The 18,573-nt window shown below is 35.5% G+C and overlaps 1 protein-coding gene across 9 annotated transcripts in view; it reads right to left on the minus strand.

The window, feature by feature from the left end:
* Positions 1–4,932: 4,932 nt before the first annotated feature.
* The window catches only part of ERBIN (erbb2 interacting protein), a 110,758-nt gene continuing 97,117 nt past the window's right edge, over positions 4,933–18,573 (minus strand). For 7 of the 9 annotated variants that reach the window (XM_042875112.1, XM_042875114.1, XM_042875113.1 and 4 more), the window contains 6 exons: positions 14,748–14,891; positions 13,820–13,951; positions 12,105–12,314; positions 11,051–11,143; positions 10,422–10,496; positions 4,933–7,598 (listed from right to left, as the gene is read on the minus strand). In XM_042875112.1, the coding sequence (XP_042731046.1) occupies positions 7,491–7,598; positions 10,422–10,496; positions 11,051–11,143; positions 12,105–12,314; positions 13,820–13,951; positions 14,748–14,891 (762 nt within the window). In that variant the 3' untranslated portion in view covers positions 4,933–7,490. The remainder of the gene's footprint in view (positions 7,599–10,421; positions 10,497–11,050; positions 11,144–12,104; positions 12,315–13,819; positions 13,952–14,747; positions 14,892–18,573) is intronic. The other 2 variants (XM_042875120.1, XM_042875119.1) reach the window with 1 other exon arrangement.

Genomic DNA, 18,573 nt, shown 5'->3' on the forward strand with positions numbered 1-18,573 from the left:
TATATATTATATTCATTATATAGTCATTATATAGTCATTATATAAGCTTCCTTTCCCTGCCAACAGTCATTAGTTTTCTGTAGTCAAAAATCTTCATAACTGCAGGAAGAATCAGATGGAATCATGTCACAGAAAATGATATCATATATTTCATTGCTTACTTGTTGAGGATGAATAAGAATGTAAATTAAAAACAGTGGGCTCCCAAGACTAGAAGCAACTGCCTTATAGAAATACACTGGAGACCACTCTGCTCAGTGAAGCAGTAGCATTCAGTGTTTCAGGAAACAGTCTTAAAATATAAAGAACTTTCATATTTCAGAATATCAAAAGTCAGAAGTTATGCAGATGGGGCTTACAGTGGGCTTGGCTGAGCAGGGATCTTCATCTAGAGCTTAGGTGTAAAAAAATTATGTGGACACTAAAAATAAGGTCAGGCAGCATGGAAGGATAACAGAGCTGCTATTCATTAATGTAGGGAGAAAATTTGTCCAGCCAAAACTCAGTTAGAGTTAAAGCTGGCCAGTACTGAGGGGAAAACATAAAAGGCATTTTAAAGTATGTTAACAGCAAAAAGAGGACAAGAGGTAACAGTGGTCTGTTATTTGATGAGGTTGGTCACCTCACAAATAGGAATACAGACAAATAAATAATTTTTAATACCTTCTCCACCCTCAGACAACTGGAGCCCTGAGCTGGAGGACAGTGAATGCACTAACAATAAACTCTCTGCCAACTACTAACTTGTGAGAGATTTGCTACTCTAGCTGGATATGTGTAAGTATCCAGCTGATGGGATTCTGATGGGATTCATTCCAGGGTACCCAAAGAGACGGCTGACATTATCACAAGACCTCTCTCAATTATTTTACCATGGTTTTGGCAGTCTGGAGAGATCCCAATCATAGAATCACAAGTTTGGAAAGGACCTAGTCCAACCGTCCTCCCATTTCCACTGCTACCACAAGCACTAACCCATATCTCGTAGCTCCTTGTCCAGACTCCTCTTGAACACTGCCAGGGACGGCGACTCCACCACCTCCCTGGGCAGCCATTCCAGTGCCCGACCACCCTCTGAGAGAAAAAGTTGTTCCTCATGTCCAACCTAAACCTCCTCCAGTACAACTTGTGGCCATTTCCTCAAGTCCTGTTTGTTGCCGGGGAGAAGAGGCCAAACCCCTCCTCATGACAACCTCCCTTCAGGAAGTTGTAGAGTGCAATGAGATCTCCTCTGAGTCTCCTCCAGACTGAACAATCCCAGCTCCCTCAGCCACTCCCCATAAGACTTGTGCTTCAGACTACTCATCAGTTTCATTGCCCTTCTCTGTACACATTCCAGGGACTCAATGTCTTTCTTGTAACAAGGGAATCTAGAGGCTGGCAAGGTAAGAAAGAAGAGCTTGGTAATTGCTGGTCTGTCAGCCTCACTGCAGCACATGGCAAAATGATGAAGATTATTCTGGGACTTACTGAAAAGTACCTGAATGTCAATACAGCCTTTGGTCACAGTCAACATAGGTTTATGATGCAGAAGTCTTATTTAACAAATTTAATCTCCCTTTACAACCAGGTTACCCACAGTTTACTAGGAGAAGGCTGCTGATGTAATCTTTCTGGACTTCAGCAAAGCTTTCAGTACTGTTTCTCACAGCATCCTTCTGGAGAAAATGTCCAGCCTACACCCACAGCATGATGGGTGAAAAACTGGCTGACCTCAAAGTCTTCTACTAAATGGAGAACATAAAACCATTATTATTGTCCAAAGGAGGGCTGCAAAGATGGTGGATGGTCTAGTGGGAAAGATGCCCAGGGAGTGGCTGTGGTCCCTGGGTGTGCTCAGTGCAGAGCAGAGGAGCTGAGGGGAGGCCTGATGGCGGCTGCAGCTCCTCACAGGAGCGTATGGCAGCGCTGAGCTCTGCTCTGTGTGACAGCGACAGGTCCTGAGGGAACGGCATGGAGCTGTGCCAGGGGAGGGCAGCTAGGTTGGGAAAAGGGTCTGCACCAGAGGGCACGTAGAGCACTGGAATCAGCTCATTTGTTTTATTCTTTCCATTCATTCCAAATGAGAACACTTCCACATTTCTCAGCTGCAATGATGATATATATCACAGAACCCTCAACAGTTGAGGTTGGCAGAGGCATCTGGAGGCCGCCTGCTCCCAGCCCTGTACGAGCACAGACATGCAGGGCAGAGGACCTTGGCAGCTTTACAGGATCTCTCAGAAGGAAACTCCAGCACCGTCACTCTTACAGTAATGAATGACCTGCTTCATGATGTTCAGACAAAACCGGTTGGTGCCCATTGCCTTGCTGCAGAACTGGCCATAGCTCAAAAAGAGTCCGGCTCCCTCTTCTTCGCCTTCTCCTTTCAGGTATTTATAGACATTTGTAAGATCATCACTGCTTAGTTACAGCGGAATAGTGTGTAAAGTAAGTAAAGACAAATCTAGTTTTTCTAAAATTATCTCCTGTGACAAGTAAGTTTTCCTTTTGTAAGTTTAATGCTGTAAAGCAGAACTCGATCTAGATTTGGCTTTATCCAGTTAACTCCAGTAAGAGGTGTTCTTTGTCTGGTGATGAAAGTAGCTTAGAGATTTACAGGTATGTCCTCTCGGGAAGAGTGAGAGGAGAAAGGGAAAAAAGAAAAAGGAAATAATTCAGCACTTGTATAATCTCAGATTCTCCCATGAAGCAGAAGCAGCTGTGGGTAGCATTATTTCATACACATAGATCAGCTCTTAGAGAGAAAGTATGAAAGGCTCCTCAGAGCCAAACCAAATTTAAGAAAGTAAGAAAAGTTTAACACTGTTTATAAGCTAGCAAAATTAGAGTAATCATGATTACTGTAATATATTTTTTCATTTTAGTGGTTAGATTCTTAGACCTTCATTTTCCCAAAGAATGAAGGCCTTAACTGGTTTTCTTCATAGTTAGTTTTCAGAAGGTACGTTGTTCTAATTGTAAAAATATTTTTTGGAGGGCAGATTTAGATTTCTCCTTTCAAATGGAAAACTGTATTAGGTTCTCCTGTCAGTCTTTTATTTTCAGAATAATTGATGTGCTCTGAGGCACAAAACCTTTTAAACTGACTTGTTCTGGTGAGTGTTGGGGAAAGATAGTTTTTGAAGGTAGAAGAGCAGAAAGGATTTGAAGCCATAACCTGAAAAATGCTTCCTAAAGTCAGCTCTTCCCCAAATGAATGGCAGAGGATGAATGTAAGAACATTTTTGAGAAAGAGGTTCCTTATCTGACCTGTTTTCTAATGTGTGCAGCATGGAAGATTAGTAGAAATAATGTTCTTGTTTGTGGCAAAATAGGGTGGCTCTACACAGGCTGTGTAATTGATTCCTCACAGCATAGGATGAATACACATAAAACAAACATTTTTATTATTATTATTTGGGAAGAACTATAGAAGTACAACTCAAATGAAACAACTCACTTCACGCACAATTCCTTTCCTGCTTGAACACTTCCTTTGGCCAAGATGGATAAGACACTGCAGCAAATAAGCAAACTGTAGGGACTTAGATATACTAACAAATAATACATGTGAAATGAAAAAGAATAAATTTGCAGTCTGATGCATATAAAGCAGAAAAGATAACAAATTCTCCCAGAGTAATGTCCACAGAGACAAAATTAAAGGGAAGGAGGTAGGGAGAGGGAGGGGTTAAAATTCCAAACTCCCAGTTGGCAACAAATGCAAACGTTTAAATGTAGAGGGACCAACACTCCAGGGTCGTCAAGGCTGTAACCCCTTACAGTTATGGTCTCTTTTCTGCATAGAGGAACTAGGAAAGTTCAACACATGAGATTGGTATGCCAAATCACATTTAAAGCAAAGGTGAGTTAGTCTGTGCTTTTACATTGTCAGTTTCCAAGAAAACTGGATGTAAATCCACATTTGCCTCTCCTATGTTTGTGCCTTTCTTTTCCCAATAGCCTTTGTACATCTTATTAAGTCAGATACAAGTTACCCTATTTAAGTCTGCACTTAGTCTTCTTTGCTATTTCAACTACTTCATTTATACTAGACATTAAAAGACTACTCATCTCTTTAGCATAAGAGTCACTAATTGATTTCATTATAAAACTTGGCAATTCAGAAGTGGTTTTTTATTGTTTTGTTTTCTCATTGGTTTTGTGGTTGTTTTTTTTTTTTCATAATTCTTAATAACTCAGTCTTACAACAAAACCAATTCAAGCAGACTCTTGTTGCACTGAGATGGATGGAGCTAAAAACACGAGTAAGTCTTTATTAATGGATACTGATAGTAGGTTAATGCCTATAAAAACTACAGAAATATAAAATTGTGCCATGGAGAATTTCCTAGAAGCTAAAAAAGTCAATTACACAGAGCTTTAAAGAGCATTAGTTTATTATCTATTCTCCATGTGTTACCTCAGGAACAGTCTAATTATATACAAAAATTTGGACTGTTGAATAAATGCCGATCAATAAAAACATTTCATCGCTGTTGACGTGGGAATATTTTTAAACAAAAAATGTCCCAAATCATAAAGGTTTGATTTTTTGTTGATTATTGCTATGCTTGTGTTCATAGAATGCTCTCAAGTATATACACACTTAAAAACTCCAGTCCAAAAAAGAAACTAAAAATATTTACGCAATAAATATGTGGGGGACTTAATCTTTTCATTGTATCAGTTGAACTGATTCTTTAATGAACGAGTAAGAATAGAAATAATTAACAGAGTATGCATCAACTCACAGCCATTCTAAGTTACACTGTTGACAGATGCTTTTTCTGTTCAAAATGTAGTTTAAGAAAAATGCCAGTTTTGTCTCTCCTCCTGCTGAATCCCAATTAGACTACTTCAAAGGACATCCTTCTCAGACTCTCTGCAAAATCATCTAGCTTGACATGTATTTAAGATTACACACAGACACAGAAGGAACAAACACAATTCAACCCATTGAAAACTTCAAGGTTTACTGAGTAAAGTCAGTATAATCCATGTTTTATTTGATGGTTAGTTTGCTAATTTACTCAAGACAAACTTTGGCCAAATGTTTCCATGAGAGGTACTAAAGTTCTTCTATAAAACTCTGTTTCTACGGTTCTATCATAGCCAAGCAGTTTTTGATAGAATTGTCTCTTGACAAGTCAATCTGAAAATGAAGTAACATAACACAGTTTAGAACTCCTCTTAACATTAAAGCAAAATACAACACAGTATTATTCCTCAGTGATAAAATTAAATGTACTGTAAAATGTATATAAAGTCAGCCCGAGATCAGTAAAGAATCAGTTCTGCTTTTTGGACTTTTCCCTTCCCAAAGATTCAGGTTATGTAGAAGACCAATTTAGGACATGTCTGTCTGTTTTTTTTCCCTTTAAAAGGCAGTGTGTGATAAAAAATAAAATGATTGAAATTAATGAACGTATGATGTGAACATTTTGCTTTTTCAATAAAAAAATAGAAACTAAATAACCAAACACATCTCAGAAGGGGAACACTGAAGCCTGCCATTATATAGCTACGTTTCGCATTCTTTTCTTTAAAGATTAACAGCACACAGAAAATAAGTGAATTTTTATCAAAATACAGCACATTTCTGCTAGTATATTTAAAAAAAAAAACAATTTTCCTATGTAAATATCACTGAAAATCAACTAAAAAGAATTAAAATATACAAAGAGTTGTTAAAGGGTTTCAATTAAAATTATTAGAACTATACACAGTACAATAAGCAACAGTTAACATCTTTAAAAGAAGTGCAATAATATTGAAGTTCGCTTATTTAAAAAGTACTGCCTGTTTATTACCGTTAGCTATGTATAATTCCTCTCTTGTAGTTAATTTCCCCAAAACTAAAGGAGGCTGGTATTTTTGCTAGCTTTATTGAATGCATTTACTTCTGTACACATGGGTTGAAAAGAAAGCAACTTCTACTTGTTTCAAACAATCAACTTGCATGTAAGTAAAAATGAACTGCAATAACTGAATATTGCTCCAATGACAGGCTTATCATTAGCCCTGATTAAAAACAGTTACTGGTCTTCTATGGCACTTTTCCCTGGTCCATAACAACCGTGTATTAATTGACACTGCAGATTGTGTAGTCTTTATTGAATTACAAAGGAGAAAAGAGAAAAATAAAGTTAATGTTTCTGGTAAACAAAATTAATACAAGCGTAATTGAATATTTTACACAGTAATAAGGAACAAAGGCAGCCTGTGGTAAATCACTATTACATTAATACAGTTAGAAACCCTTTAATGACTCTGAAGTGTGTAGTTCACATTTAATGTTACCTGTAGGAACAGCCCTTTAAGAAACATCATTACAAACTGGTTGGTTGTAAGTATACCCTCCCTTTGCTCTCCATCTCGTCACAGCAATTCTCCATCACTGTTTGAAGTTTCACAAACTTGCTTTGGTTACCTAGCTCCATGCGTATGGTCTCCTTTTTGATTAACAAGGCAATGCAAAGGCCAAACAAAATCGAGATGACTTTCATAACCTTTCTTCCATCATCTATTTTGTGTGTGTTTAAATATATATTACAGGCAACAATCTTAAAAACTGGCCATTTTGGTTTCATTTTAAAAATCTGAAAGGTTAAAATGGAGTACTTTTTATAAAGACAAAAGTACCACCACTTGCACAAAATTGGAGATTTCCATAGCAAAGAAAAATCTCTGGGCACGTTTCCACAGTACAGCTGAAAAAAAGTATGTATTGAAGAAAACCCAACTAAACATGAATCACATGGCAAACGAATAATCAATGACTACATTAGGAATAAATCCTGTACAATATCACAGATTTGTAATTACAGTCTTCCTAAAAAACACCATAATCTTTTATTGCATTTCCTATTGGTAGATGCACACTCCAGAACTAAATGCTTTTTTGTCTTTATTGATTCCAGATTTAGATAGCAGATAGTTGATTCACCTGACCTTTGTACTGTCCGACCAGCACCACCTTCCATCTACCCATTCATCTATACAATGTGCACATATCAAAGCCAACATTTAATATCCCCGTTCCACATCTATAGAAGTGGTTTCAGCATAACACATTAATATCTGGTGAATAAAAATAAAGGCAATAAACAGCAACAGGACAGACAGCCCTGCCATCTGTCCATTGGCTACAACGTGGCTTCTTAAAGCCTCGCACAAAGTTTAGTAATGTGTATGAATTATCCAAAAATAAACCTACCATCTGTACAAAACAATAACACAGGTTTGTTCTTGGAGGAGTGATCCTTAGATTGCTATAATGCTTAAAAACAAGTTTATTCACCATATGTATTTCCAAAGTGATTTCCTGTATGTTCTATACAGTGGTTTTTTCCCCTTTAACCACAAGTTCAGTTTTTCATTTCCTGTACAAATATTGATCATAATTCTTTTCAAGTTCCTTTAATGTATAAAAATAGGCAAAATATTCAGTTTCCCATAAGTCCTTCAATGAATCCTGTTGGCTTTATCCCCATTATCCACAGAATTTATGAAGAAATTTCTCTCACAACGATGAGTTCCACTGTATTCTGAAAAGTCTTTAGCAAAGATACTGCTTGTCCATGGTCAATATTTATGAAGCTGTATCCATTGGCCTAAAAAGAAATTTTTAGAATTGAAAATGGCAGTCTGATATTTAATGTTATGTCACTAATGCTTAAACTAAGTTCAAAATAACAAAATCTTACATGCATGCAGGCAGTAACATGCTGCTGATTCACTCATTCCATGATTAATGTCAGCAGAACACACAGGTATATGCTATAAGGAATTCACAGATCCTGTTAGCCTTGAGAGAATTTTGTCTCAAGTGCACTGAAAATATTTGCAAACAACCAAAAGAGAAATCTGAGCTTGAAAGCATCAGACATTACATTCTTCAGCCTGAATACAGCCATGCTAAAGAAAAGCAAAGGCAGTACAAATGATATATCTCAGTTTAAATACCAGAAATGGATTTGTGATTGATAAATTAAAAAGTATTTAAACCTCTAACAAAAAGCATTCATAGCACTGGAGCCCTTTTAGGACTTTACTCCTTTTCTCCCATCAACAAACTTTCTTTCTTCCATGAGCACAGTCTAGCAGTGAGCCAGATTGTTCTGCGAGGTTATACAGTCTTTACCTGTGTACAACTTCCCCAGGACCTGACTGGATAAATCTCTGATCAGATCTCTGTGCCAATTCTCTTTCAAGGCTGGGATTGAAATCTCCTGGGGTCCCAGCTTCAGTTTTCCTATAATCAAGTACCTCTATTATTCCTAAAATGGGCTTGGCAAACATGGGCAGCTCTAAGCAGCCTACAGAAATGAGCATTCAGCTTTTCAGGATGCACTGCTATAAATTCATACTCAGTCTGAGTCGTGAAATGCAGAGTGACAGTTTGGTCTGTCCACTGCTTCCAGCTCTATCTCCCACCTTTCTCCCAGAGGGGTTGGCACTTCTTATGGGGACAAAGGTCCAGACAAAATGTCACCAGAGGTGACAGTTAAGGCCAGTTGTGATCTTAGCTGCTCCATTTTGGAGTTGTGCATGCTCCTCCTATTACCTAACACTTATTCTTGCTACTAGAAAGACCCTTTGTTATAAAGGCAGTAATTTGTAAGTCTGTCTAGGGCTACAAAAGCAGTTTTAAATATAGAATGTTGAGAGAACAAAAGCAGTAATAATAATTCCATGCCATCATCTATATGGTATGTCCTAACCTAATATGCAACAGTATCTTAAGACTTCCATGCAATTATCTGGGCACTGGTTGTGTAGAATATTTTGCTTGATATATGTACTAGATATACATTACAATATACTTCTAATGTATATTTTATGGAAAATGTTGTAATAACAAGCATAGGAGAGAAATCTGAGGAGAAATTGTAGACAAATGCAGCCGTTTTCATGACTAAATGTCATAAAGAAGACAGGACTGTTGTTACATTGTCACTGAGGTACCAGGGTTATATTTGCTGTTAGACCAAAAAAATTTGTTAGCTATGAGAAATGAAAGAGCTTGTAATTGTCTATAGATGCAAATGCAGCATCTCCCTGAGCTCTTAAAATTTATAAAATTCTTCATTAAACAGAAAGCAAAACCCTAGCAGAGTGCCAACAGGACAGAAAGAAATTGCATTACAATGCATTACAAGAGAGACAAATGAAATTCCATAAAGTCAAGAATAGTCCTTTAAAACAAAAATATACCCTTCACACACATTCCACTCTAGTCCAAGGTTTAAAATGTTATTCTTCTTCCTGTGTGGAGTGTTGCCCCTTCATTTAAAGTATTTACATCACTAAGAGTGCTATGAATGGAAGCTAGCTTTCTCTTGTCAGGAGAAATGTGTACTTAATTATTTACCCCACTCAAAACCAAGTTGTCTTAAAGACGGATTAATTTGATCTTAGTTCATTTTTTCGTGTGTGCGTTAGCGGGCTTTCTCTTTCATTGGAGGGATCATGCAATTTGTTTTTGCTTAAGAAAACTGTTCACACACGACGGTACTTTAATGGAGATGTGAAGTTTGTCTTTGAAAAAACTGAAATACAGCAGAGCTAATTCTATAAATAGCTTTACACTGGTAACATGGAGAATACTTTTTACCAAGAGGTTAGCTCTGCAACTTGAAGGGTGCTTTAAATATTCTGTTAGCCTCTTTCTGTAGAACAATAAGGTTATATAATCCATTCAGCCATTTCCTTGACCCCTCCAAAAATAACTTGCGAGTTCATTAGATAATTTCAAGCAAATCTAATAGAAAAGTGGTCTGAAAAGAATGAACTTGCTGCAGAAAAACAGGCTGCAGAGCTGCAACCAGAAGCCAGAGCACCTGAAAGAAATTGTTTGGCTTGCTCGTGGCAGATGGGGTAGCCAGGAGGCACACACTGCGAGCACTCAGGTATCAGTCAGTCAGCAAAGAAGTGGCCTCTGTCAGTGGCTGTGCATATCCAACCTGCCAGCTGGGGGGAGGCAGCAAAAGCCGACACAGTCTGTAGCGCTGCAGTGTGGGGACAGCAACAGAAAATGGGCTTGAGGAGTAACTGATGGCCATCACACAGTTTATTATTCAGAATATTGTATATAAATGACTACCAGTTAATTAAATGAATGACAAAGTCTAATTGACTTGCTCACATTGAATAACAACATTAGGACTATTTTTTGCTTTTAAAATTATGAAAATAAAAATTACAAAAAATATTCAAAATTTGAAAAATGACTCAAATGATCAATGCTTCAGCCCATCTCACTTATCCTAACATTAGGTAGAAAAAAATTGAAATCACCATCCCAAAACGCTAGAATGGCTCCGGAGAGATACTAGTGATCTACACAAAAATGAAACATACTGCTTTTAGAAAAGAAGCAAATTAAAAATGAACTAATACATTACACAGGCTAATTGATTATATGACTACAGTACCTGAATTATTTTATCCCCAGGTTGCAACAGCTTAGATGCTGGTCCTTCAGGCTGTACTCTGGTTACAAATATACCCTTGAAAAACAGAGGTGGAAAATATTTTTGACAATTTATTTCATAAAATTAGGGTATACAAATGTGATTTAAAACATTTCAATTTTCCATCACAAATAGAAGGGGATGCAGTATTATTTTATGGCTGCCTTCTTTTTCCATTGTTAAATCCAGGGCAATTGCCTTTAAAGGATTACTGAAGGGCAAATCCTGATTCGCCTAACGTGTAACTCAAGGCTTTGTTTAATTTGGCAGATGTATATATCAAAATGAATTATCAACCACAGAAATAATGCTGTAGGCTAAATCATGTTTTCTTTTAAGAGGCTTCCTATGTAATTCACTATCACAAATCTGTGAACTGATATCTGGTACAGCCTAAGAATCCTTCAGTGAAAATACTCCTCTGTGTTATCATGTGGCTACTACCCCCATTTTCCATAATTTTTCCTCACTTTTCTCCAATTACGTCCTGGATTTTAGTGGTTCACATTTGGGGCTATTGTATTTTTCATACATTAGGAAGCATGTGCTAATCAAAACGATTTTAAGATACGTTACTATAAAATACTCACATCATCTTCAGGTCTGAATGGATTTCCTCTACCACCAACTCCTCCTGATATACTAAATCCAAGTTCTGGATCCTTGTCAATTCTCACTCGAATCTAAGTAGTTACAAAGTTAGAAGAACTGGCTGAAAAATGCATTCAAAGCTACTGTAATGAATTTATTACTAAGGAATTCAGATAAAAAAAAAAAAGCTTTTGAAAGAAAAAAAAAATTCAAAAAGCATTTATCATCATTCAAGCAAATACTGTAGCTCATAATATTAATTCAAGCCAAGGTATCTTTGTACATAAGTTTAACATCACTGATATTATAATCATAGTAATCCACGCAGCTTCTAAATTCATAGATATTTAGATACTAAGTAAATTTATGTAACGTTCTCAGCAAATACATGCCTACCTGCAAGAATTTGTTCTTCCTATTTCTTGCTATTTCTAGCTGAATTTAAAATCAAACCTGGTTCCTACTTTCATTCTAAATTCTACATAGCCATCGCTGTATCTCCTTTCTCTTGACAGAAGAGTTGACTACAAGACAGTTTTACAGAAGTGTGTATGTTCATTCTACCACAGAATGAAAGCTCTCAAAATTTTCAAATAACAAATAACAAAACAATACCGAGGAAAAATTCTGTGTTCAAGAACAGAAAGAAAGCTGCTCACAATGAAGGAGCCATTAAGTGGTGTGAGAAGTCCTTACGCATATCTGTATGCCATAAATAAGACTAATAATTATCAGGCATGCATCAGATGTTCTCACTTTTTTTTTTTTACCTTGTTATGATTTAGGGCTGCACAATTCCACATTTGCAACTTTTTGAATCATTTTGGAGAGCAATGAATAGAAGCAAAGTACTCTAACTTGTACTGTGATTTTGAATTTTTCAGTTACCCATAAATGATGAGTCAGTGACGAATAAACATAGTAAAAAAATGAATTTCTACCTCACTAAAAAAATGCAAACATAAGTTTTTGGAACTATCTGTTAAAAAAATCTACCACATTTCTCTTTATAACAGACAGATGCCAGTCATCCAAATGACATTTTACCCTTACCTCTTGCTTTACCAATTCATGGCTTTGTCTCGGAGAACACTGAGACTGGGTATAGGTAGGTTGGTGGGCAACTTTTAACATCAAATAATCAATTAACTGTTCTCTAGATGGATGTCTTCCCACTGATGATTGAGGAGGGAGATGATGAACTTGGCTATAGTTTGCCTGAGTTCTTTGAGGCTGGCACATCTGTCCGTTTGTCAAAGGTATCTGAATAAAATATGAATATTATTAATGCCGTAGACTTTATACAGACTAATCCTCAATTCTTCCTTATTTCAATATTTCTCATGTTTGATTGTTTTTAATTTTAGGAACATTACTAAAATTACTCTTCTGGGTCACGTGCAATCACACTCGATTTTCATGAGACTTATGAGTTCTGACTCTATAAGAACTTTGTAAAACAAAAACTTATTATGTTTACTAATCTACTAGAACAGACTAGACAAAGACTTTTTCACTGAGTTATCTCAACTATTATTTTTTTTTCCTGGTATATGAGTGACTATATTGAAATGTGGTTGATTTTGTTGTAGTTCTCACACAAAATATTTATAGCATTCTTAGTAAATTATATACAAATTAAAAATCCTACACAACTAGCAGACAATTTATATGATCACTGGAACAAAAAACCCAAAGAAGTTCACTTACAAGCTCAAGATTTAAATATCAAATAAATATTAATGGTATTTCTTTTGTTAAGGAGATAACTATATCAATAAGATATTCAACTATAAAGACCTTCAGCACATTCAAACCATTTTACAGAGGATGTTGCTGGAGAAAACAATGTTTCTTAGTGAAGCCGCAGAGTTACTGAGATTTCTGCAGCTCTGCCTTGAGATGTGACTCATTTTCCTTCTTCCATGCTGTTACAAAGCCCAAGTAGGCAGTCACCCTTCTGTAGGATTCCCACATTCTGAAAATGCTACAATCTTAAACTGCAGATTTTTCTGCCTACTACTATTATCTCACTAGTCAGAAGACACAAGGACATCAAAATACTCCGTTCCTCAAGGTTATAAATAGCTAAGGTACACAAATTTCAGTCATTAACCATGCAGTGTAAAAGGACATACAGAGATTATTTTAAGATGAGTTTCTATATCAAAGTCATTCTGAGAAATGCGTGTGCGTATCTCAGCTAATCTACAGATGAGACCATACTTAATTTACAAGATTTTCCACTGCTTTTTCTTAAAACATTTTCTGAAAATGATAGGAAAACTATTTTTGTGTATTGTAAGAGGCAAAGAGTTTACATAGGCAACATATGTCAAGAACTATGCAAATTCTCAATACTCAGTTCTGTAGAAACTCAGTGGAAATCAATGAAGTTAGAAATCTATCACTGCTTTGTAAGTTACATACATATATTTATTTTCACCGTAGTAAGTCCTGCTTGCATAGACGGTCTTTACATATAAATACAGAATGTGCACTATGAATTCTAGCTAACCACTCCAATTTAATCACAACACATTTCAAGTTAAGTTCTTTAACTGCATAATGAGCTTCAATCTGCCTTCCTGATCATATGCATGTATTCATATGTATCATATGCAGTATTCCAGTTTCGACATGCAGCTACTTTCCCTGGAAATTTCTTCCCCTTTTTACATTTCAAAGCCCCAGTTCCATCTACTATCTCAGCACATGCTTTTACAAACGATAGGTATATCCATCCATGATATCATGTAGATAATTACCTGCACAGGTATTTTCTTCATGCTGTCTGGAGGAACATCTTTGAGACTAAGCGTAGCAGATGAGTAATTCTGCTTTCCTGAAATGAATACCTCATCTTGACATTGGTCTCCTGAAGTTGAAGCCTGGGGATGCTTTAAGTAAAATGCAGGAGTAAAGAAGAACATCCTTGTATTATTCAAGAAACTAAAAAGTACTCAAAAGATTTTTAAAGTGTCTTTTGAAAGGGTTTTATAATTCTTTAACTTTGTTTTTGTTTATATAGAATATGTAAATCCTACTGGTGAAGACACCACACTTAGAACATATTGGTGGATATTTACAAAAATTAGAAACTGCATAGGTGTCTTTGATCACCAATACATTGTTAAGAAAAGTCAACAAATGCTGAACGTTACTCGTGCAAGGATTCACATGATAAACAGTTTTCTGAAATATCTACTTAGGATACTCAGACTGAGGAGTTCTTTCCTCTCATTTTCCTGAGAAAACATTAACTCATTTCCTTGAAAATCTAAATTGCCCAGCAATTGCAGCTTACAGCAGCAGAATTTGTTTGGAAGAAAAAGTGGCATAATAAAATTTTGTTCTATCATTTTTGATTTTTTGGCTGAATTCAGAATTTCAAACTCTTGTTCACAATACATAAAACAAAACCAGACATTTTTATTTGTGTTCGACCATATATAAAGGCCAATTAGAAAATTCTACTTCACAGCATTAATCTGAAAAACCTGACAATAAGGTTAAGCCATATGAAGTAACGGCAAAATATTAAATACATATTAAAAATGAATCCAGCACAAGTTTTACTCTATTTATTGAAAGCACTGTTCATCTGTAGAAAGACAGCTATCAATTTAAAGGACAGTCCTCATAGTTTATCCTTTACCCCTCTGTATATTGCAGCAGTCTCCTGTAGGTACTCACTCGAACAACGTGCACACCAGAACCTCTTCCGTCTGCAACACTCAAGGCAACACTACCCTGGCTGCCATGCAGATCCCTAGAGCTGCCATAGTGAAAGCTGCTAACAGCAGCATAATTGGAATTAAAGGACCTAGACAGCATGCTCTGAATAAAGAGGGGACAGATTTAACACAGAGATTAGTGCAGCATGCATAAACCACAAGACATGTTATACGTAGACTAATATAGACATATTCCATTGTCATGCAAGATAAAAACCATGCAAGAACAGTGCTACTGTGATATATAAAACACAACTGTCTCCTGTGTTTACCTTTATTTACTGTAAATCAGCATGCAATCAGTGCAGTACATGCAGATTTACATGTAAATAAAGTTATTCAAATGTTCATGTATTTGGAAAACAACATAGGTTCACAGGTTGTCAAAATTCCCACATTTTTTAATAAATTTACAATATATCAAGTACATTGTGGGAAGAACAGCTGGCAGTCAAGACAAACACCTGTAAAAAAATCAGTTGATTACCAGTTGTCACTATTTTGTCTTATTTTCCCCCTTATTATTGGTACAGTACAAACAATAACTCATACAGAGATTGGAAGATGATGGAGCCTCATTAAAAAACAAACAAACAAACAAACAAACAAAAAAAACCTATTCCCATGCCACTGCAGGTAATGAAGAATGTAACAAAAGCTCAAGAACAGAAGAGAGATTTGGTTTTGAGCTATATTACTTTGCAGACCTAACCTCTGCTAATACTGGCCAGGGTGACAGAAAGCAAGCAGTGGACATAAGTATTTTGCCACAGACTTTTGTTGCAAGAACAAAACAATATAAAAAACTGTGCAGATGGAAACTCCCTCATATTCTACCTGACAAATGAAATAATTATAAAACTCATGAAAAATCACAGCCTTGTCAAAAAAAATGGTAATAGTAAGAGATATGCTGTAAAACATCAAAACCCAAAGTTGTAAAAAAGTTGTAACTTAACACAAGCAGAGATTCCCAGCGATCAGTTTAGGAAGCATTCTTACTCTACTTATTTTTATCTTGGAAGAGAGAATCCGGGGCATTTGGAAAGAGAGCAGTATCCCTATAATTTTGTTTTTCATCACGCATGATGAAGGTTGCACATTTCTTTAGAAATTCTCTGGAGATTGCTGCACCAGAGAAGATTCTTCCAGAAAGGGGAGTAAGCAGATGTCACCAAAAAACTCGTCTGATTTTTGAGAAATCCCATTTCAGGTACTCTAACCTAGATAGATGCTAACCAATATACATCATAAGTTCTTTTTTTTTTTTTTTCTTAAAGGTTTTTTTTTTTTTTTTCTTAAATGTTACTCGAGAGTGGCTGAGGTACACAAATTGAAAGCTACATTATATCAAAGAAAAAACGATCTTATATATATTAAAAATATAAAATATGTATATATAATATATATAATATTATATATATAAATTATATATATTTGTTATATAATATTATATATATAAATATATATCATATAGACAGATAAAATATCCTGTATATAAATCAGATTTATAGTCAGTAAGCAGACTAATGGAATCAGCCTAGATTCAGGCAGCTAGAAGCGCAGATTTGCTGCTGTTTTAACATTCTTTGTGAATGCTAAGAGTGAAAACATTCTCTATTCACTGCTTGTAAGAGAATGAAACGAGCATCTTTCTGGAACCAAAGTTTCTTAACACACTTACTTAGATACAAGATGATAAACACTGGAATTTACTGAGGAAAATTTCTTCCAGATAATGTAGTAATTTTAAGACTGCTTGGAGTATGCATTTTGCAATAGCTTTCTTAAAAAAAATCTTATTTCTGAGATAAAATGAGTCTATCCTGGCCCAGAGACATTAAGGGACTTCTTAATATATTCGCAGCCTTGCTGTTTTGAGATATTTAAGGCAAAATAATCACTTCTTGTTCCACCATTTATCTACACACTCCATAGTTTTGTACTTGACATATTCTATGTAAATTTCTTATGGCTTCCTTTTACAATATGTACACTGTTGTTGTTCCATGCTCTACAGGTACACATAATACAAAAAGTATATCCTCACCTTTCCACTTTTTCCAAAAGTTACTTCATATAGATATGATGTAGCATTTGCTTATCATAATCCATGAAACTTTGGTATATAATAGGAACTAACAAAATTCAATTAGTCTGTGACCTTACAAATATTAAGGAACTTAGTTTTATTCCTGCACAGACCTACTGAAGTTATTTTCCTTGTTATATTGTACAAGCTTAACTTGGAAAAAGCTGTGAGGCAATACTAATAAAAATATTTTTCCACATCAGGAACACAGAGAAACAAACAACAGTAAAAAAAATCTAAACTGATTAAAATTGCAAGCCTGTATCAGTTGGACTTCTTTATTTCTTTGAAGAAGGTACCATACACTGAGAACTGTCATAGTAAAACCACCTATATTTTAGTTTCTGAATAGGAAAGTAAGCACCTACTTTTATGACTTGTTTTTTGCAATTCTTCCTGTTCTAAAAAGGTAGTTAATGAATGAGTTTTAAAAAATAGAGCACTTAATTCCAGACAAAATTATAACTGAAAGCAAAAATGCATCTGATAAACTCTCAAGAAATCCACAAAAACAAAAAAGGAAAATACACCTATGTAAGTGACAGATACACTGTTTCTACCAACTCCAGTATTTGCAGACAACTCTTACAGATATTTACTCTTCAGTTTAAGAAATTCCTCTAACACACAATAAAATGTGTGTGATTCTAAAATTATGAAGAGACAGTATCTTAGCTAAAATTCCTAAATGAAAACTTTCAACATAACTAGAAAGTTACAATTACTTGTCAGAAAAACCAGCAAGTCTCCCTTGAAAAAGGAAGTATGATGAAATATGTTACTGTTCTTAAAAGCTCACCCGTACACTGAATTTAAAAGCATTGGTACTGAGACTGAGGGGACAGAATTCATTGTACACTTTCCTACAGCTTACTACATGTAACCACTAGGGAGCAGCTTGACATTTAAAGAAATCTTCTCTATCCCACAGTAAAATCAGCTTTGCATTAGATAAGAAAATTATTTCTCCAGAAAATATGCAAAAGAAAGATTTACAAGAGGTCTTATGAACTATATTCACTTTCCTTCAGCACATGGATAATTTTAGTTCATCAGAATATGGTGTCTTAAATCTTGTCAAAGGAATTTATAGATTCTGTTTACTTGCTGGAAATCTGCTATTAATATTTTTGCAGGATTTAAAATATTCTTATACCTCTCCTCATACAAACTAAATTCTTGAAAGTTTCCTTTTGCCTGAATGAGGTTAAAAAATCTGATAAATATAACATAATTTAAACTTCCCCAATTTTGCCCAACAAGCCTTTCCCTATCTCACCGTTACTAAATTCTATAGAAACCAAGCAAAAAAGTAGTCCAGGAGCCTCATTCACCACCACTCCCCTCCAACCACAAAAAACAAACAAACAAATGAAACAACCCAAAACAAAAGAACAAAAGACAAAAGCCTAAACACCATCTCCACATCACAAACCCTCAACAAGTCAAAGCCACCACACATTCTTCACATACTTTTTCGTAGTAAGCATTGGATAAAAATTTAAAAAGTGATTAATTCAATACCAGACTCAAAAGAAATTAAGATTATTAACCCATATTGTTGTGCACAACAGGCACAAAGATATGAATTAAATATTCATCATAATACTTAATTTTGTATACTTGATTTATCAGTGCTACGTCTTGTACTTTGAAAGAAAGGGAAACAGCATTATAAATCCATGAGCTTTGT

This window comes from Lagopus leucura, unplaced genomic scaffold, assembly GCF_019238085.1.
Source record: "Lagopus leucura isolate 7727_CA_CO unplaced genomic scaffold, USGS_WTPT01 Super-Scaffold_100014, whole genome shotgun sequence".
NCBI lineage: Eukaryota > Metazoa > Chordata > Aves > Galliformes > Phasianidae > Lagopus > Lagopus leucura.